Here is a 22,704-nt window from a genome sequence, read left to right on the forward strand (position 1 = left end):
CAACTGGTGTAACAAAGGTCGTGGTATGTACTATCCTGTCTGTGAGATGGTGCATATAAAAGATCCCTTTCTGTTAATCAAAAAGAGTAGCCCATGAAGTGGCAACAGCGGGTTTCCTCTCTCAATATCTGTGTGGTCTTTAACCATATGTCTGACGCCATATAACCGTAAATAAAATATGTTGAGTGCATCGTTAAATAAAACATTCCCTTCTCTTCCCACCCACAACTCATAATTATAAAAGATCCCATGCTGCTAATCGAAAAGAGTAGCCCATGAAGTGGCGACAGTGAGTTTCCTCTCTCAATATCTGTGTATCCTTAACCATATGTCTGACGCCATATAACCGTAAATAACATGTGTTGAGTGCGTCGTTAAATAAAACATTTCATTCCTTCCTTGTATCATTTTATAACAATAATGATTTTCAATATATGAATGATACAAAATTATACCTTATATAATGGTTAAAAAAGTGTGTTAAATAATAATGTAATAATGTATTTCGTTGCATCATTTACTAATGGACATGCAATGTCAGTTACCAACATACTATGTTGACTGGTGTGCCTACTTAGATTAAGATGTTACCTATTGGGGTACTATTGCCGGACGAATAAGAAAAGTTGACAAACTACTACGTGTACTAGCATTACACAGTGATAACATCAAAAACTGCGATTCACGACTTCATAGTATTCAGTTTTCAAATTTTTATTCATGAAATTTAATACAATGTTTTGCATCTGATATCACATAAAGAAAATTGCTAAAGTTGACTTTGTCATATTCATCTAAAGTTTGGATGGCACAACTTAAAAACAGTCGCCAAGCCATTATCATGGCATCATGTTTGTAGCAACACCTGGGTATACCATGACTAATTATTGATTATTAATAAATAATTCTGTGATGAAAATAGATATTGCACGAAGAAGAACATTTACCCATGAGATATAACATTTCCCATGGAATTGTCTGCTGTATTATTTTTAGCAGACTACTCCAGATTTAGAAGACAAAAGTCTTTAATCTAATGCACTCGTTATGAATGAAACTAATTTTAGATGCTTGTGATATGTTAGTTCTAACGAAATAACGCAATTAATTTCAAAACTTCTCTTGTTAAAGTGATGCTATTTATTTGGAAACTTGCATTTAGGCTGCCGGTGAAATATTAAATGTGATATTTTTCTTTTCAAATTATTTCAAATGGTTTTTATCTTTAATGGTTAATTTCAATATTGAAATAAAACCCCCAAAACCCAACAACAAACGGATTAAAACAACAACGACCCTCCCCCAAAACAACAACAACAACTACAACAACAACAACACTGATTTAAATAGTACTTGCTATTTGCGATATGTTCTATTTTATGAGCATCATCTTTGATGTAAACATTTATATTTTTATGCAAAAATACGAATAGATTTATAAAAATATATATTTTGTTTTGGGATCCACCTCTGTCATCATCAAAACAATTGTCCTGATGTTGAAAACTACCTATAAAAGACCTTTTTCTTTTAACTCAAACGAGTAGCTTGTGTGAAAGCAGTGGGTTACTTCTTCCACATAATATACACCGTTATAAGTTGTCATATGTCTGACATATACTAGTTACTAATTGCACAAAAAAGTGGGATGTACTAAATCACCTGTTTGTTTTCTTAAGAAATAAACAAGATGCTTTGGTTATAAACCGGCCTCGGTGGCGTATTGGTTAAGCCATCGGACTACAGACTGGTAGGTACAGGGTTCGCAGCTAGGTACCGGCTCCAATCCAGAACGAGTTCTTAAGGGCTCAATGGGTAGGTGTAATGCCACTACACCCTCTTCTCTCTCACTAACCACTAGCCAACTAACAACTAACCCACTGTACTGGACAGACAGACCAGATAGCTGAGGTGTTTGCTCAGGACAGTGTGCATGAACCTTAATTGGATATAAGCACGAACATAAGTTGAAATGAAATAAAATTTAGTTATTGAATTAATGAAAGTTTATTAAAGGGACACACCCTAGTTACGTTTATTTGTTAACCATTACGGCATTGTTTTTCGCTATTAAACCCCATTTTTCACAAATAAAATTGCACTTTACTTACATTTTATTATTTAGAATACACATTTCCATTCACCTGAAATGCTTTTTGGTAATTCTGATGTTTGTAAAACCACGAAATGCATTTTTTGCATTTTTTCACAAGACGTGTTGTCGAGAAAAAAACAGTTAAGCAAGCGAGGTCCAATCTATTTTTAGAGGGGATATTTCCATTTCAATGTCACAGACGTTGGTATATCACGTGACCGTTATAATTTTGGTTCAGTTTGTTTTCTCGTGCACGGTTCGCGCAATCAACATCCGATTTGTTGTTGTTCATTTGTGAGATTTTTCTTCACAGTTCGTGAACATTTTCAGTAACAATAAAGTTCAGACAAGTAAGTGTCTCAATACAAAACATTACAAACCCTTAAAACCAATACTTTTGCTAAGTCTTACGATATCTGGAGAGGGGATACAACCAGGACAGAACAGTTGGAACATGTCCAGGAGAGGTGAAACGAACGCATCCCAAGTCTGTGAAATTTGTCGTGACGTAAGCATTGTTGTGCTTCGAGCGACATCTACCGGTGACATCAGAATACTAACTTTCAAAATTATTTCAAGCAATTGGGACATGGGGATTCCCATGGTATTTATCGATATAAAATCTGCTTTTTCACTCCATTTGATAAAAACGTGATCTAAGTGTGTTACAGGTTTGTAGATTAACCAAATTATAATTTATTTTCGCTGGATGGAACTAGGGTGTGCGGCTTTAACAGTTCATCATTTAATGAAGCAATCAGCTATCACGTGTTTGTGGAGTGTCTGTTTCAGGATCTGCCAGCACTAATAATGTTTTAGCTAATTTTTGTAACCACTTTACTTTAGGCAGGATAGCATATACCAAGTCGTGAATCATTGACACAGGTCTCAATTCACAGATGCCATCTGGTATTGAAATCTGTTAAATTGTTCAATTTCAAATGAAGATTGCGAACAGAACGGTTTCTTGTTGGCACTGTTAACATATACCATTGTAAACATATTTTATATACATACATACATACATACATATATATATATGTATATATATATACAGGTGGTGCAGCAACCGATTCACACTGGCCACATGTTTCGCTGTACACCCATGTCCCATAAAGAATAATAGGAATCATCCCACTATCCCTGATTTCACTAGCCCTGGTACCACTAGCCCTGAAAAATGACCAATTAGTGGCTGCCATGGATGTTCCATTTCTTTAGACTACTTCCCTGTAGTATAATTAATTAATTTTTCTCAGGTATACGATCCAGTCTCTATCGTAAGCGTCGCAAGAAATATCCAGCCATGCCGTCGACGAGAGGTGAAGTTACTTTGGATGGCGGCTTGACTACCACGGTTCAGGGGGAACGGTTCCTCTTGGGGGAAGACGGCGATGGAGATGAAAAGATTACGAAAGTATATTGACATTGACACTCGTATTGACAAACTCGGGCTTGCCTACATTACAACAGAACGGACCCTAGACTCCTACCTCAGTGCCATTGGTCATCTGATGGATAGGAAGTGTTGAACAATCAGTTGCTAAATGTGTCAGTGCTATGATGTATGTTGCATTGTTTGTATGGTTTTGAAATGTCATGTTTTAAATGTATTATTAAAGTGCTATTACAGTGCTATTACCATAAACACTATCGAATAAAACATTTATTTAACTATATTCATTTTTGTGATTACTTATTTGATTTAGTTTGTTTATAATGGGGATGACAACCGGTGGCAGTAACAGCCAATATGACTGACAATCTGGGGCTAGTAGAACCAGGGCTAGTGGAACCAGGGCTAGTGGAACCAGGGCTAGTGGGGCTAACTCGAATAATACATGAGTGGTCGTTAGATACCATTTATCTCACAGATAGTTGTTTAAAATGTATCTAACGAGCGAAAGCGAGTTTGATACATTTTTAAACATCAATGTATTATTCTATTTCTTACATATACTCAAGTTTTAACATCTTTTTCGACTAAATGATATTTACAGCCGTTGCACTTGTAGCCGACTTACGCGTCCGTCTAATCGATTTCCATCTCGTTGGCTTTTTATTGGACGTATGACATTAGTGACCTGGTCATCACCTAGGAGAAGCCATTCGTATGTCTTGAAATTGTTAACACATGTGTTAACAAGTATGTGTAATCATAAATAACACATGGTGTTCTCACCAATGGGTGTGCATGCACAATAATGTTAATGCACAATACTGCAAAATAACAAGGTCAAACTCAAGCCGTAGGACTTACCATTGATAGATACAAATCGTTTTAATTCTGCCCCAATTGCTAGAACCACAAGAAATGCCACTATCAGGAAATAAAGTGACGTAAAATTAAAAAATTTAGTACGTCTAAAGAGAGGATCAAACTTCAAAGACATTCGACTTCTCAGATGAGTGTGACGCTACACGAGTTACGCCCTGCTACACTTCATTACCGTGCTAAGGCCAGGAGGTTTGTTTAACAGCACCACTTGACTAATAGACCACATTGATTTATTAATCATGGGCTATTGGATGTCAAACATTTGGTAATTTTTACATATAGTCTAAGAAAAGAAACTCGCTACATTTTTCCATCAGTAGCAAGGGATCTTTTATATGCACTATCCCACGGAGAGGGTAGCACATGCCACGACCTTCGATATACCAGTCGTATGGGCCTATGGGAACGATCCCAGACCAAACGCGCATCATGCGAACGCTTTACCACTGAACTACGTCCCGCTCCTGACTACTCATATGATTGCAACAAAACACAAGTTACGTCCTCAACAAAAACAGTTCTAAGACCAACGACTTCTCGTTTGAGTGCAGTCACAACATGAGTTACGTACTACTATGATTACATCTTGAAGCCCAATTAACAACTTCTCGGAATAATGAATACAGTGATCACACGAGTTACGTCCATCTGTAATTAAAGGTAGAAGAAGTGTATTGCATAAAGTATTATATAACACTTATAGCAAACATTCAATGAAAAATATAACTTAAATGTAGAGTCAGTGACTCAGTAAGAATGCTAGTTGAAGAAAATACACGAAAGTATAAAGCTGTGAAGAACAGATACGAAACCAATTATAACAATAACTGGCATCTCTGCATAGCAAGATGTACATATTTTGCTAAATTAATAATCATTTTAGGGGTATCACAAGACATTGGACTAAAAAACTTTTGGATATTTGGCCATCTATTGTAAATCTTATTTAAATACTGTTGTCTTAAATCTCTATACATTGGGCAAACTAACACAAAGTGGTATTCATCTTCTATAACTTACATATTACATAATGTACACAATCTCTGATCATAAGGTATATTATGATATCGACCCGTTTCACATAATAGACTATGAGAGGATAATCGTAGTCTGGTTAGTGAACGTGTTAAACTATGAGAGGATAATCGTAGTCTGGTTAGCGAACGTGTTAAACTATGAGAGGATAATCGTAATCTGGTTAGTGAGCGTTTTAAGTCTGGTGATGAAATAAAATATAAATATTTTTCACACTCAAAACTTTGTTTGAACTTATTATAACGTTTTAATTTAGAAATAAAATGACGTTGATCGTTCCATTCTTGTAAGTATTGATCAATTATCCGTTGTTTAATATATGATAAGGCAACACTTGATCTTGACTCCACCAGACATCTGACATCTATGTGGGTTTTGTTGTGAAATAGAGCTGAAAAGCTACGATGGACGCCGAATAAGAACCGTTTGTTCATACTGTTGGTAAATGTCAAAAGAAAAACATGCGATTTTCGGTATGAAAGTCACCTAACCTGTATATTTGTACAGCCTAAAATTTCATACAAATTAGTTAATTATGTATTAAGATAAGATATTTTTTTAAATGTCACTGATAACGGAATGAATTCTTACTTGAATGATAAAAATCAAGCATGTTCTGGAGTGCAATTAACTCCTGTCGTACACCGTTCCCACGGTATGTAGTTTGTATTTTAAAGTATAATACAATGTACTACTAAACTGCCAACATTTTGGTCTTAGTATAGCATTTATTAATAAAATATCTGTTTTCTTTCCTTTGGAATTACAATGACTTTGTACGTTTATTACTTTGTAGAAATAAAACACCTAATGAGTTATAGCTGAGGAAACTATAAATATGAGATTGGTACTGCCCAATCGATGTAATAAATAAAATGTGACATTAGATGTCTTTACAAGATGGTATGCATATAATTCAAGCTAAGACCCATTGAGAAATATATTCAAGGAAAATAGATAAAGTACTAACACCGGAATAAAAATATAAATCTGTCACATTTATGGCTGCTTTGGTCAACCAGAAAGGAATCTTTGATTAACAGTGCCATAGATGACTGCTGTTATTTTGTGCCAACATACAGCGCTTATAATAAGCGTTTACTGGCGAGATTCGGACCTACTGTAGGTATTCGCATGGGATTTATAATCCGCGACCTTCACTTCTTGGCCAAGCGGGATACCTACAAAATTAACTGCCCAATTAATCACATTTAGGATCAATACCCTCAAACACTTGGTTTTAAGAAAATGCTATCAATTGCAACAAGGTCTGTGATGTACCTGGGGACTAAGCAATCTACATGCACGAATTTGGACGCCGAATATTTGAGAAAATCACAATGTGCGTGCTGACAGGATTCGAAATTACCATTCGCATGACTGTTGACAGTCAGTAACATTAACGTGACCGACACCAATTTTAAAACTACGGCATAATGAGACGTTTTGGATATTTGAAATCAGACATTATTTAGATTTATTAATTTCCGTACGTCCGAAATGTCATCCTGGCGTTTTTCGTACCACAAAATGTATTTTTCTTATTTATACAAACGCACGTAGTCGTACGGTGTAACGGTCATGGATACGTGCTCCAGTCAATGTATACATTTCCCCCCGTCTCAATGCCATAGACTCTTGTTTCTATTGTAACTTTATTCAAATGTGTCACAGGTTTGTAGATTATCCAAACATAGTGTCCATTTTCACGAGTTAAATATAGAGGCTACGACTTTAAGCTCACTACCAATTACTGGCGTATTTTATATTGGGGGTGGGTGGGTGTGCAGCCCACTATTGGAGGGGGCCAACCCACACTATATGTATGTATGTATGTATGTATGTATGTTTTTATAAAATTTAATACAGTAAAAAGAAAGAGACGTTTTAATTGGAGGATAGCCCTCGTGCCCCCCCCCCCCCCCCCAGCATCTCGCTATGCCACTGCTACCAATGGTGACATCCCCCAAAAAATGAAAGCCATATTGATCATGGTCAAGATCAGAATTGTCAAACAATCGGTTAAAAAATACATCACTAAAGCATATTATCTAATCATTGACTACTGGACGTTAAACACTAAATATTTGACCGGCCTCGGTGGCGTCGTGGCAGGCCATCGGTCTACAGGCTTGTAGGTACTGGGTTCGGATCCATAGAGTCCAGATACCGACTCTAAACCATGAGTGAGTGTTCCGCAAGGCTCAATGGGTTGGTGTAAACCACTTGCACCGACCAGTGATCCATAACTGGTTCAACAAAAGCCATGGTTTGTGCTATCCTGCCTGTGGGAAGCGCAAATAAAAGATCCCTTGCTGCCAATCGGAAGAGTAGCCCATGTAGTGGCGACAGCGGGTTTCCTCTCAAAATCTGTGTGGTCCTTAACCATATGTCTGACGCCATATAACCGTAAATAAAATGTGTTGAGTGCGTCGTTAAATAAAACATTTCTTTCTTTAAACACTAAATAATTCTGTCACAGTCCTCAGAGGTTACTCGCTACATTTTTCCATTAGCAGCAAGTATCTTTTATATGCACTTTCCCATAGACAAGCCAGAACATTCCAAGGCCTTTGATATAATGTACCAATCCAATGCTTCCGCTGAGGGAGCTCGATCCTGCGACCTACACACCGCAGGCGAGCGCTCAACCGACTGATCCAGACTCCACCCCTTGATATACACAGTCTAGTGTCTTTGAGAAGGCACAACCTATTAACATACACCAGCCTCGGTGGTGTCGTAGTTAAGCCATCGGACATAAGGTTGGTAGGTACAGGGTTCGCAGCCCGTTACCGGTTCCCACCCAGAGCGAGTTTTAAGGACTACACCCTCTTCTTTCTCACTAACCACTAACAACTAACCCACTGTCCTGGACAGACAGCCCAGATAGCTGAGATGTGTCTCCAGGACAGCGTGCTTGAACCTTAATTAGATATGAGCACGAAAATAAGTTGAAATGAAAATGAAAATTTACATACACATTAATACTTGTTATTAATTTTTTTCAAATATAGGCCAGCACATAGCATGGTATTTGACACATGAGTCGTGAAGCACTGACTGCGGTGGGAATCGAATTTATATGACTGTATCAACGATACAATTTATATTTGGTGTTATTGTTTTAACAAAATATTTTTTAGTATGTATACATGTTTACAAGCGTGCTCGGTTTTTTAATCTTTTTCATATTTTTTAATCTTTTATTTTTATCCATTTATATAATAAACAAATATTAATTTAATGGGGCGGTGCGCTGCACCCATGCCGTTTGGAGAGTCCTGGCAGTTTTCCCTTGCCTCGTGCCCTCCCTACGGTTTTTACAAATTAAAGGGTGACAGCGTCGAATGAATGACATAACGTTATTGTTCCCGCAGGTGACAGCGAGGCTCCACGGTTTCCAGTGATCGGCCAGAATACGTTTCCGCACCTTCGACCGGCCAGACGCAAAACTTTCTTGAACCGTGTCTCTTTTCTACTAGATTTTTAATCCAGATACCGACTCCAAACCCTGAGTGAGTGTTCCGCAAGGCTCAGTGGGTAGGTGTAAACCACTTGCACCGACCAGTGATCCATAACTGGTTCAACAAAGGCCATGGTTTGTGCTATCCTGCCTGTGGGAAGCGCAAATAAAAGATCCCTTGCTGCTAATCGGAAAGAGTAGCCCATGTAAGTGCGACAGCGGGTTTCCTCTCAAACTCTGTGTGGTCCTTAACCATATGTCTGACGCCATATAACCGTAAATAAAATGTGTTGAGTGCGTTGTTAAATAAAACATTTCTTTCTTTCTTTTTCTTTCTTTTCTACTAAGTAAAGCATACTGCTATGCCACTCTCCTAGTGGCCTGTCACTCTACTAGTGGCAGCTACGAGGAACTTAATTCTGTTATGAGGAGCACCATGAGTGGAGGGCACCGCGATTTGACCGACTGGGGGCGTATTGGGTGGGGGGGGGTGGGGGGGGGGTAGGGTATACCACCGGAAGATAGTGGTAGGACGCTTAGGCGTAGGCGGTTTCGGCCGTAGGGTGAGCTAGGTATGTCCGGGGGGCTGCCTCCCCCCCCCCCCTTTGCCGGTCCTCGGCCGGCCACACCAAAGTTACCGATATGAGTGCTGCCCCTCTCTTCATGTATTAAATAACTCCTGTGATTGGAGCCCTAACCTTTCCTACCAACCTCCTTTTCCTTACCCAGTAAGGGCTTAAGTTAAAATAAATAATTGTTTATATTTAGATAGCCCGGTTTAAAATGCGCCTAAATTATAAATAGAAATGAAGTAGACAAATTTTTTAGTTTTAGGATTGCGCACAAATTGTTAATAGTCCCTTCATTTAAATTGTGGTATTAAGATTCAAAATTGCCCTATGTATTTCTGTCCCGAACCAGATCACTGGCTTACCAGAGACCGGGCCCGGGACAGACATGCTTGGAACCATAGTGGTATATAAGCATGTAAATAAATATTGGTAATGGTAATGGTAATGACTGTATCGAAATGTCAAGTACATCTACTGAACGACTTTATAGACAGAATCGTCATTTACACGAGGAAGAAGCTAGATGTAGTTTTCTCGTAAATGACGTGATACACGTTCACGTCAAAGCCATTAGCTTAAATGAGGTACACGTGCACATAACCATGCACTTACATACTCCGTGAACAATCTTTTATGAGTCTTTCAAATGACAAAATCATTCTCAGCCATTAGTAAAACAAATAGAGGAAACGGAAATGTGACAGTTTGTGTTTGAGTGAGGGTGTGGCGGTTTGTGTGTGTGTGGGGGGGGGGGGGGGGGGGGGGGGATTGTTTTGTTTTCGAAAATAACCAATACTCTGTTCAAAATCTAAAATGTGGTTTTTTTCTTTATGTTTCAATACATTTAAGGTAGATTCAAAATGATTTTTGTAAAATCAAAATTTACTTGCCTTGTCACAAAAATATCAAGATCTTCCTAGTTAAACTAAAATAGAAGTAAACTGTCGGTAGGATCTGTTTGACTTTCATATATCTGAATTAATGCTGATAGCATTGGAAATGGATAATCTCCAGTCTAATCGTGTTATGATTGACATGTATGAAGACAATTAAAGCCTAAAGCATAATATATAGCAAAACAACACGATCGGTTTAGTCAGAAATTTAACGGAATAACTGATTCGTCAGCAAAAAGATTGTTATACAACGTACCAGCATTTACATTTTAATTAAATTATATTAATACTGTAACAACCAAAAAATGACTTGCCTGCTTTATGAAACAATCTAGACTTTTTCTGATTACAACGGTACAAAGATAAACTTTTTGTTAATGCGGGAAGACTGTGGTAAATTTGTTCTGATAAGCAATTAAAGACAACTTTTATTTTATATTAAAATGCTGTTGTTGTTACTATAATTTAAAAGTCATCCAACAACTGCTTTGTTTCTGATCTGGGACGATGTAGGGGTTTTGGCAAAAAAAAAAGAAAAAAGATTAAAGTATATTTTACACTGGTCACTAAAAACATTTCACATACATTATTTCATAGCTGTGTTTAAGACAGTTCATTACATTGTTTACGTTACCAGAAGACAAATATTTACAAATTTATAATATTTTTAATTTCTATGTTTGTATATTCTGTACGTTTGTATCCATATCGTTTTATACACATATATGTAAATAGTGCACATCTCTAGCAGGTTTTGGTAAATAAATTACATGTGACATATAAACATTTCAAGAAGCTGAGGACATAGTCTTGAGGTTGCCTGCTTCAGTAAAATCGGTCAGCATACGGGATCGATCTGATGACGTTTCGCACGTTGTTTGAACGCTGTACCACTGAGCTCTAAATGCGGATCAGTAATTATATATAGTAATATTTTGTAATCGAACACCGGGTGGCCAAGTATTAGATAACCATACGTCAGAGATAGCCGCTGTGTCACTAGCTGGAACAGAAGGTACCGTATTTTGACTTAAAATATAAAATATAAACTGGAATAACAATGTCACAAAAGTTTGTTTTGTTTAACTACACCACTAGAGAAAATTTATTTATTAATCATAGGCTATTGGATGTCAAACATTTGGTAATTGTGACAGTCGTAGAGGAAGTAAGGAAATGTTTTATCTAACGACACACTCAACACATTTTATTTACGGTTATATGTCGTCGGACATATGGTTAATATTGAGAGAGGAAACCCGCTGTCGCCACTTCATGGGCTACTCTTTTCGATTAGTAGCAAGGGATCTTTTATATGCACCATCCCAAAGACAGGATAGCACATACCACGGCCTTTAATATACCAATAGTGGTGCACTGGGGTCCGTTCCCCCAACCTCTAAATTTTCAGACAGTTACATTATTATTTTATTTTTTCAAAAAAAAATTTAAGTTGGAGAATCCGAGGAATCCCTTCGAGAACAGCTTGTGCTCCACAATTGGTGTAACAAAGGCCGTGGTATGTACTATTCTGTCTGTGGAATGATGTATATAAAAGATCCCTTGCTGCTAATCGAAAAGAGTAGCCCATGAAGTGGCGACAGCGGGTTTCCTCTATCAATATCTGTGTGGTCCTTAACCATATGTCTGACGCCATATAACCGTAAATAACATGCGTTGAGTGCGTAAATACAACATTTCCTTCCTTCCTTCTCTTCGGGAACGTTTGTGACCTTCGGCCACATGTCATTGGGGTTCCCCAAAATGGATTTTCTGAATCCGCCAAGGTATTCGATGCTAAAAGAAATCGGCCAAGATAAGGAAAGGAAGAGAATATTTATTTAACATCTCAGGACGCGTTAAACACCGCTATTTGGTGTCTAGCGTATTATGGTTGTTTTCATATTTATTTAACATCTCAGGACGCGTTAAACACCGCTATTTGGTGTCTAGCGTATTATGGTTGTTTTCATATTTATTTAACATCTCAGGACGCGTTAAACACCGCTATTTGGTGTCTAGCGTATTATGGTTGTTTTCATATTTATTTAACATCTCAGGACGCTTTAAACACCGCTATTTGGTGTCTAGCGTATTATGGTTGTTTTCATATTTATTTAACATCTCAGGACGCGTTAAACACCGCTATTTGGTGTCTAGCGTATTATGGTTGTTTTCATATTTATTTAACATCTCAGGACGCGTTAAACACCGCTATTTGGTGTCTAGCGTATTATGGTTGTTTTCATATTTATTTAACATCTCAGGACGCGTTAAACACCGCTATTTGGTGTCTAGCGTATTATGGTTGTTTTCATATTTATTTAACATCTCAGGACGCTTTAAACACCGCTATTTGGTGTCTAGCGTATTATGGTTGTTTTCATATTTATTTAACATCTCAGGACGCGTTAAACACCGCTATTTGGTGTCTAGCGTATTATGGTTATTTTCATATTTGGTCGATAGAGAGGAAAAGTTAAAATTTATTTTGTTTAACGACACCACAAGAACACATTGATTATTAACCATCGGCTATTAGTTGTCAACCATTTGGTAATTTTGACAAGTAGACTTAGAGAGAAAACCCGCTACATATTTCTTTTAAAGACAAAGGATCTTTCACATGTACCATCCCACTGACAGGATAGCACATACCACTGCCTTTCATAGATAGATAGGAAAACCGTTGTCGCCACACACCTACTCCTACCAATAAAGCAGCAAGGGATTATTTTATATCCACTTTTCCATAGACAGGGCAGTACATACCTTGTACAAACAGTCTTGGGGCACTGGTTGGGCCAGGGAAAAACCGGAGATGATTGAGAGCGATCGATCGTGCGACCCAACGTACATCACGTGAGATATCTACTACTGATAGACTGTTTTAAGAAAGTCAGTAGGAAGAATTAGTCTAAACTAATCCCACACTTCCAATAACGTTTTGTATTAGACACTGCATAAACCACCTGACCTTAGAGAATGCAATAATCGAAATATCATTTCAACAGAAGATGACCAAATTACAGGAACCAACAGGAAAAAAAGGGCAAATCACAGTGTCTCACTACTGTTCTGTTGAAGTACTATATTTTGTTAATGATTGTCAAAGAACATATCTACTGAGTCAAATAAAAAATTTCACAATCTAAAATTTGAATAAAGTCAATGAGTGTTGAAAGCAGGTATTTTTCAGGAATAAATATTGTAATGGAAATGTCTACACTCCATTTGAAGCCCATGATAACCCACGTGACCCGATTCATAGCACGTGCATAGCACCAATGAGGCAAAAGTGGTGTTGCACGTGCCACTGGTCACGTGACTACAATAGCACACGTGTTTTCATCGTTACTTGCTGACAGTAGTCTGACACAACAAACAAAAAAAACCCCATTAAAACGATATTTGTTACGACCTGTTTCGATGCCACGCCTCATAAATGTGCAGTGTGAACGTGCCGTCGGCATGTTGCACACGGGAACGTCAGTAACATACGTTGCAAGGGCGTTGGGTTGCAGACGATGGACAATTTATGATCTGTGGACACACGTAGGCCTACAACAAACGGGCACCACAGCTGATCGCCCCCGACTGGGTAGACCACGTATGACGTCATAGGCAGATGACCGTCACATTGAGTTACGTCACCTTCGCAACCGTTTCATGACAGCTACAGCAACCAGTAATGAACCTTTCAGACGTCAGGTGTCCGAGCAAACGATCCGAAATCGGCTGCGAACCGCTCACCTCCATGCACGGACGCATATGTTGGACCCATTTTGACCCAATTTCATCGACGTCAACTGTGGACACAACGCCACTTTCGATGGACTCGGAAGGAATCGAATAGAGTCGTATTTAGATGAATCAAGATTCACACTGCGATTTGCCGATGGCAGGCAGAGGGTTTGGAGCACAGGTACCCCCAAACAGAAACCCCTAATTCAAATACTATAGATACATATATAACGTTACTATAACATATCTGATGTTAATGTTTGAGACGACGTCGTGAACGTCATGCTCAGTGTTGTGTCAGTGAAGGTGACAGATTCGAAGGCGGAAGTGTAATGGTTTGGGGTGCTTTCTGTGGAAATGGATGTTCTCGACTTCTTGTCATCCGTGGCAACCTCAACGCTGCTGCATACCGTGACCATGTGCTAGCCCAGGAACGTATGCCCTTTCTAGCAGCTCATGGTCCAGGCCTGATCAGCATGACAACGCCAGACCATACACGGCCATCTTGACAAGGGATTATCTGAGGAACGCGGGCATCAATGTCATGGATTGGCCTTCAAGGTCGCCCGACCTGAATCGAGCACGTCTGGGATGTGCTGGGAAGATGCCTGCGCACTCTCAGGAACCCTCCACAGACATTGCAGGAACTTGGTGCCTGATTAGTGGAACAACGGCGCCGTATCCATAATGCAGTCTTTACACGCATCAGGCAGTCAATGATGAGGCGTTGCACTGCAAATGTGGGTACACATGGAGGGCATACGCGCCACTGAACCTGTGATTCTATCAGACGACCCTGCTTGTGAATTACCATTTTGACTGCTTCTGTTTTTGACGAATGCTGTAGTTTTGACTCAACATTTATTCCTATTCTTTTTTTGGACGTCATACAATAAAAAAACCCCACCTTATTTAACACGTTCTTCTGTCATATTTGCTAATTAACCAAGATGAAACGGTTGTGAAGGTTTTAATTTGACTCAGTATAGTTGCTGAAACGAGGTAGATGTTTGTATTCCTATTTTGAACAGCACTCTGGCGCAGTCAGATATTTTGTTCACGACTGGCGTGCTTGACCAGTTCTTCGATTAAAGCATATTAAAACGTAGGAACTCTGAACGGATACGAAGCTGTGGGTGTGGTTAACTTTTTAATACACTTTCATCAGAGAACTGTTTTAGCACGCCTATCGTGGACAAAACATCTGACTTTGCCAGAGTTCTTTCCAAAGCAAGGGGCGGGATCTAGTTCAATCGGTAGAGCGCTCGTCTGAGGTGCTTGCGTTGAAGGATTAAATCACCTCGGGACTAATTTTTGTATTAGATTTTTCTCCATCCCAACCAGTGCACCACGTACATCAAGGCCGTGGTATGTGCTTTCCTGTCTGTGAAAAAAGTGCATATAAAAGAAAAGTGTTTTGGAAACAATAAACATATTCTGGTTTTATGTGCCGTTTGTCTACATACGAAACGAATTTCCATCTAAAAGAGGCCAGTAAAACAAAATACAGTTTAGCTTTAGCAGAATAAACTGATAACCCCCCCCACACACACACACACACACACACACACACACACACACACACGTAATTTCAAACTCTATGAGTAGACATTCTCACTGTGTGTTAGTACTGCCGTTTTATTTATATACTTGACAAATGCTATAACAAACTGCATATAGTAGTAGAACATTTTTGTTGTTTTCGAAACAGTTTTCCTTTTCCTTTTACACGAAGCCAAACTGGAAATACTGGCGACAAAAAAAAAGAAGAAACTTACCCCCATCCCCACCACCCAGCTCCTAAACAAAACGAAAAAAAAAGGTAAAAAAAAAAAGCCGCTTTAAATTTTTACTGAAACCAGGTTTAGTACATTCTAGCCTTATATTGGTTGAGATAACCACCATTTAATAATCTAGGCTCAGACTGCCAACTGTTACGACGAAGTTGGCCAACTCGACGGTGGCGTGGTAATTTCCCCAACTCCCGACTTAGAAGGGTGTGCTCAGACTAGCAACTGGACAGTCATAGAAGTCGTGACAGCAGAAAGTTGGCCAACATTCTGCTTTCATTTGGTAGTCTGATCCTAGCATTAGGCGACATTGATTATTGTGCTAGTTAAAGCAATAGCAGTTTCACATCATTAACCTTTGTGTGAATATATCAAATTTAGTAGTTAACGACTGGCTATTATTATTAGAAGGAAGGAAATGTGTTATTTAACGACGCACTCAACACATTTTATTATTAGGAGTCATTACAGTACCAAAACAAGTTGAACTATCACCTTGATTACTGTATTATTCACAACAACGGCAATGTTTCGCCCGTAGCCATGGTTTTGCTCGGATCAGGTTTAGTAACTCCAGATGGGCCGCGCCATTAAGCGAAGGTCCTGACAGTGCCACCAGCTCTTTCACCTGTGACTTTAACCAGTGTTCCTGTGATCTCGGACACTGAAGTGTTTACACACTTGATTATTACGGTATATCCCAGGAGCTGTTTGTCCAAACGGACAGACTGCATGAATAATCAAAGTCAACGTGGGCCCAATTACTGGCCTCGAATTTTTAGATGTGAAGAATCTCATCAACAGTACATGGCATGGTAAGCCTTAATATCCTGCACACCCTGTGGTGGTGGGGGGGGGGGGGGGGGGGGGGGGGAGAAGTGAGATGAAAATCATCGTATTGTTGACCAGAAAAAGTGACAAGAGAAGAGGGTATTCACTCATCCTTGACCATATTAGCAGACAATTTATAGTGACTAGCGGAAAGGCAAGAATGTCTGCTTAATTACACTCCAAATCATTGCTGAATCATAGACATTAGACATCTAATCCCTTGAGGTGCACGAATGTAGGATCGAAGCCCCTAGGCGGACCCATTCCCAGATTGTGCCCCAAACAGTGTCCTCCGACTGGTATATCAAAGGCTGTGGTATGTGCTGTCCGGTTTCTATGGAAAAGTGAATTTGAAAGATCCATTGCCGCTTATGAAAGAATGTCAGTTTTTCTCTAAGACTATATACATGTATCAGAATTATCGAATGTTTCACATCCAATAGCCGATGATTGATAAACCAATGTGCCCTACTGGTGTTGTTAAACAAAAAAACTTAACTTTAGGTATCTAAAATATAAAGATTGTGACATTTAGTTGATTTAATACTGAATGAACAAACATGTGGTGTTGTTTCAAATTCTTTGGGGGTATTATTATTATTAATCATATTATTATTATTTTGAAACACGTTTTTACCATAAACGTCTAATTCCAAAGATTAGCAAAGACTCTCTTAGGATAGTAATCATAGTACTTGACACTGTATAGTCAAGGATCGCTCCTGTGACCCATCATACCTTTCGGCTAAATAACTATCACTAAGTTACATCTCGTTCCCACAAAAAGGCTATTGCAAATATATGTATTAATCATGGAAGTTGTTGACCGTAGTCTTCAAACATCCATTAATGTGTTTACAAGATAAAAAATAATAATCTATTAATGTGATTAACATTTGGCCTTAATAACCCGAATCCTTTAAGAATAAGATCTTAATAATACGGGGAAACAATCCTTTTAGAATGGTATCTTATACATGTATTAGCTAATTGGTTTTATTTAACGGTTGTCGGTGACAGACAACAGCGGTGCTTCGACATAGGGACTCTATGGTATTATCTAACCATTTTGAATAGACAGTGGTACAAGAAGTACATGTCATTTATTTATTTATTCCCATTACACTTATTTTGCAATGCCACACAGACCCCCCTATGGTAAAGTCAAAGATTATATTACCTGTGAACAATAATTTAAGATTAGAATCTTTGTATTAACTGTAAAATGGGAACATTTTTGTCCTATAACCTAACAGAGTTAATGCAATTGTAGCTAGATGGGTTACTAAAACCCAGACGTGAACTCTACAGCACAGATGACTGATGACTGATGCTTAAACCCATGTTTAATTCGTGAGTTTCCATAACCCATCCATAACTCAGACGTACGAAATCGACTCATTGTTTTCTTCAGGCGGTTCGAATCCAGCTAGTGGACACTTTGTGTGTTTATCGTATCCTGGGTCAGTGTGTTTGCTGGTAGACTAATTTTTTCTTCAGGCGGTTCGAATCCAGCTAGTGGACACTTTGTGTGTTTATCGTATCCTGGGTCAGTGTGTTTGCTGGTAGACTCATTGTTTTCTTCAGGCAATTCGAATCCAGCTAGTGGACACTGTGTGTTTATCGTATCCTGGGTCAGTGTGTTTGCTGGTAGACTCATTGTTTTCTTCAGGCGGTTCGAATCCAGCTAGTGGACACTTTGTGTGTTTATCGTATCCTGGGTCAGTGTGTTTGCTGGTAAACTGCAGCTACTTACACTCAGAGTGCATCATAAACTCAATGGCAAATGCTGCAATGCTCAACATTGAAAGGAAACATATACAGCAAGTATCGCTCAAAAGGCACAGTATACTTCGTCATAATCAACTTAAAGGGAAGAAGAAGAAGGAAATGTTTTATTTAATGACGCACTCAACACATTGTATTTACGTTTATATGGCGTCAAACATATGGTTAAGGATCACACAGATATTGAGAGAGGGAACCCGTTGTCGCCACTTCATGGGCTACTCTTTTCGATTAGCAGCAAGGGATCTTTTATATGCATCATCCCACAAACAGGGTAGTACATACCACGGCCTTTGATATACCAGTCGTGGTGCACTGGCTGGAACGAGAAATAGCCCAATGGGCCGATCAATGGGGATAGCACATCGATCGAGCGCTTTACCTCTGGGCTACGTCCCACCATTGCAACTTAAAGGATGCTTGGGCAAGGCTTTTGCACTTGTAGGCATATTCAACAATATTTAATGCACATTATCACTTAATATAATCTTTTGCTTTTCATCTTATTTTTGACAGTTAAAGTTGAATTTGCTTAACGACACCACTAGCGCACATTTGTTTTATTTATCATAGGCTATTGGATGTCAAACATTTGGTAATTTTTGACAAATAGCCGTAAAGAGAAAACTCGCTACATTTTTCCATTAGTAGCAAAAACTAAGTTAAAATTTGTTTTGTTTAACAACACCACTAGAGCACATTGATTTATTAATTATCGGCTATTGGATGTTAAACATTTGGTAATTCTTGACATATTCTTAAAGAGGAAACCCGTTACAGCTTTCCATTAGTAGCAAGGGCTTTTTATATGCACCATCCCACAGGCAGGATAGCACATACAACGGCCTTTGATATATCATAAAAGTTTGTGGTGCACTGGCTGGAATGAGAAATAGCCCAATGGACCCACTGACTGGGATCGATCCCAGACCGACAGCGCATCAGGCGAACGCTTTACCACTCGGCTACGTTAAAACGTTAAAAAGTTTGTTTTGTTTAACAAAACTACTAGTGCACATTGATTTATTAATCATCGGCTATTGGATGTCAAAGATTTGGTAATTTTAGACATATATATAGTCTTACAACACTTAACGGACCCGCTATAGGTTTCTATTAGTAGCAAGGGGTCTTTTATATGCACCTTTCCACAAACAGGATAATACACACCATGTCTTTTGATATACCAGACGTGGCGAACAGGCTGGACCATTAGTAGCAAGGGATATTTTATAAGCGCCATTCCACAGGCAGGATAGCACATACCACGGCCTTTGGTGTACCAGTCGTGGTGCACTGACTGGAGAAATAGTCCAATGGGCCCATCGACAGGGATCGATCCCAGACCGAACGCGCACCATGCAAAAGCTTTACCAGTGGCCTACGTATTTTTGACAGTATTCCAGATATATCGAGAATTCCTCATTTTCAAGAACAATAAGACAAATCATAAACTTTATTCACGGTTGTCTGAAGTCTTCAACCTTGGCGACTATAGAAAGTGCCTGTAAAAGCTTTCTTATTTGCTAATGGCAAAATGTAACGGTTTTCCTCTGGCTTTTACATGTGTTTGAAATCCATTAACCGATGATTAATTAATCAATGTGTTTTAGTGGTGTCTTTCGACAAAACAAATTTGAACTTTTGACAGAACTGGTCGTAACTTAGATTAATTGGGTCATACATTAACCCGGATATGTCTGTCGGCCGACTGGTTAATTTCGAAGTAATTGTAGAAAATCTGTGTTTTATGAAAAATGGTGATAATTTGCTGCATTTTCTTCATAGAATAATAACATGAAAAAGTATTAGTTTTTGTATGTTTGTATTATAAAGTGTCTATTAAAAATGCGTGTAGATATAAAATTGTGTTTCTCCATATTGAAAAAAGGAATAAATAAAAAATGTATGGTGAAGAATTAGGTTTTGTGAATTCTGAGATCACATTTTATTTCACTTCATCCTATTTCCGTGCTTATATCCAATTAAGGTTCAAGCACGCTGACCTGGCCACACAATTCAGCTATCTGGGCTGTCTTTCCAAGACAGTGGGTTAGTGGTTAATTGTTAATGGTTAGTGCGAGAGAAGTCGTTGTAGTGGTTTTACACCTATCCACTGGGTCGTTAAAACGTGTTCTTGGTGGGAGCCAGCACCGGGTTGTGAACCCAGTGTCTACTAACATTATGTCCGATGGCTTAAACGAACTGTTCTGAGCGTGCAGCCATTGTAAGATGTTTGCGATAACAGAGCCTTGTTGGTGACTATTATTTCATACTAAATACATTTTCTTGTTTAGAATGCCAGTGTCTGTATATCGAATGTGTTTGCGGTCGTATACTAATGTTTGTAGCACTCAGTTTTTACTTTAATTCGTGATATATATTTTTTCATACAAAATTATTGGGAGGTAAAATCCGATTTGGGCTACTACAAGCATTAGGACAACAACAAACACCTTGTAAATACAGACACTGATATTTTAAATAAGAAAATGTATTTAATTTGTATGTTACGTCATCGAAAAGGCTCTATTGGTCGGAAACATTTTACAGTTGTTGTAAACTCAGGACTGTCCCTTTAACTATGACACCACCGAGGGTAATAAACAATATACCTTTTTAAAAAGTGTGGTTGCAACTAAAGGAAAGCAGGTGGGGTTTTTTGGTTGTGTTTTTTAAAGAGTAATATTTTAAAAAAAATGGATTCCATACCTGATTTATTACCAGAAGCGTCTATCACTGGATTGGTGTATACTCCAGTTGTGGCTAAAGAAAACCCACTGTTGTCCGCGGTCAGCCATGGGCACTGGCAACCTGCCGTTTCAAAGTCACAGCGATAAATTGCAGTCCCAGACTGAGTCCAGAAAACTATAACAATCCACAAGAAGAATTCTCTTGTGTGACCGAAATCCAAATAAATTCTCATGTTGAACTTCTTTGTTGATGATCGCTGAACAGAAGCAGACTTCCAAAATGACGATATTTCTTAGGAGGTTTTGTTATTTAACAAAACAAAGAAAAAAGGTTGTCAGCTGTTCACGTGACAAGGCTAATTTATTCGTCCATGTTTGAACGGATATTTTAAAGACCACACCTTCCCTGGATCCAAGGTCTAACACGACGCATCAGGGTATCACATTGCTGTTAGCCACTAACCAATGGTTAATCTGCTTCATTTCTTTCTGGAAAGTACTTTCCTGTACTTTTAAGGAAGTCTGGTCACACGAAAACATTCTCATGTTTCATACTATATGTGGAATCATTGCCTTTACATACTGGGCGTAATAACAGTATGACTTTTGTCAGGCTGTTAACACTGGTCTGTTACTGAAATTAAACGAAAAACAAATTTCTCATAAACTATTTAGTAATGCATTAAATTTATACTCTTCTACAGATACAAGTTTACAATTTTGAATTTGGTGATGAATTATTAATGTAACAAAACGATTTACACAAATTTATAACATATCCAATGATGTCCAGGCACAGGTAAACTGTATGTGTAACTCAGGCACAGGTAAACTGTATGTGGTGACTCAGGCACAGGTAAACTGTATGTGGTGACTGGATGACGTTACAGGTTTATGTCTGTCAACTTAACAGATATAAACAAGAGAAACAAAACTCCATCAAATCAACATGGAAGACACAATCACGGCTTTATCATTGTTACTAGTAATTACAACAAACCAGCAGGGAAAAAAATAAATAGCATCAGACACAAATATATCCGGTTCAGGTGAGATATGTTTGCCTGCAGCAACTTCCGACTTTAAGCCAGCTGTTTCAAAGGTAATCAATTTGTTTAAACACTACTCCCAAAGTGTGTTGTTTTCGTTCGATACGAGGTACTGATTATTTAAAAGTCAACAAAGCGTGACCGGTACATTAGATAAAAGATTGAGCGTGACAAGGTATACAAGACAAAGACTAAGTTTGACAGCTGTTTTCGGTGACGCTGGGTGATCCCTGGTCTGTCTGTCTGTTAGAGAGATAGCAATACGTCAATACTCGATTCGTCACTACATCCTATTACGAGTCTCCGAAATGCTAGCCGCGTATCTTGCATCGTGGATCATAGATTATTACTGGCGCTATTCTACAGGGAAGCAAAGTTACGAGCAAATCAAACAATGGCATTAATGTGACAAATCACACACTTAACAAAAACATTTTGCCCACGCAGTTTGGAATACGATTCAGAAA

The 22,704-nt window shown here is 38.5% G+C and overlaps 1 protein-coding gene across 2 annotated transcripts in view; it reads right to left on the reverse strand.

The window, feature by feature from the left end:
- The window catches only part of LOC121371581 (leukocyte tyrosine kinase receptor-like), a 194,176-nt gene extending 171,940 nt beyond the window's left edge, over positions 1 to 22,236 (reverse strand). For both annotated transcript variants that reach the window (XM_041497584.1, XM_041497583.1), the window contains exon 1: positions 21,208 to 22,236. In XM_041497584.1, the coding sequence (XP_041353518.1) occupies positions 21,208 to 21,421 (214 nt within the window). In that variant the 5' untranslated portion in view covers positions 21,422 to 22,236. The remainder of the gene's footprint in view (positions 1 to 21,207) is intronic.
- Between the last annotated feature and the right edge of the window lie 468 nt (positions 22,237 to 22,704).

The sequence above is a fragment of the Gigantopelta aegis genome, chromosome 4 (assembly GCF_016097555.1).
Source record: "Gigantopelta aegis isolate Gae_Host chromosome 4, Gae_host_genome, whole genome shotgun sequence".
Lineage (NCBI taxonomy): Eukaryota > Metazoa > Mollusca > Gastropoda > Neomphalida > Peltospiridae > Gigantopelta > Gigantopelta aegis.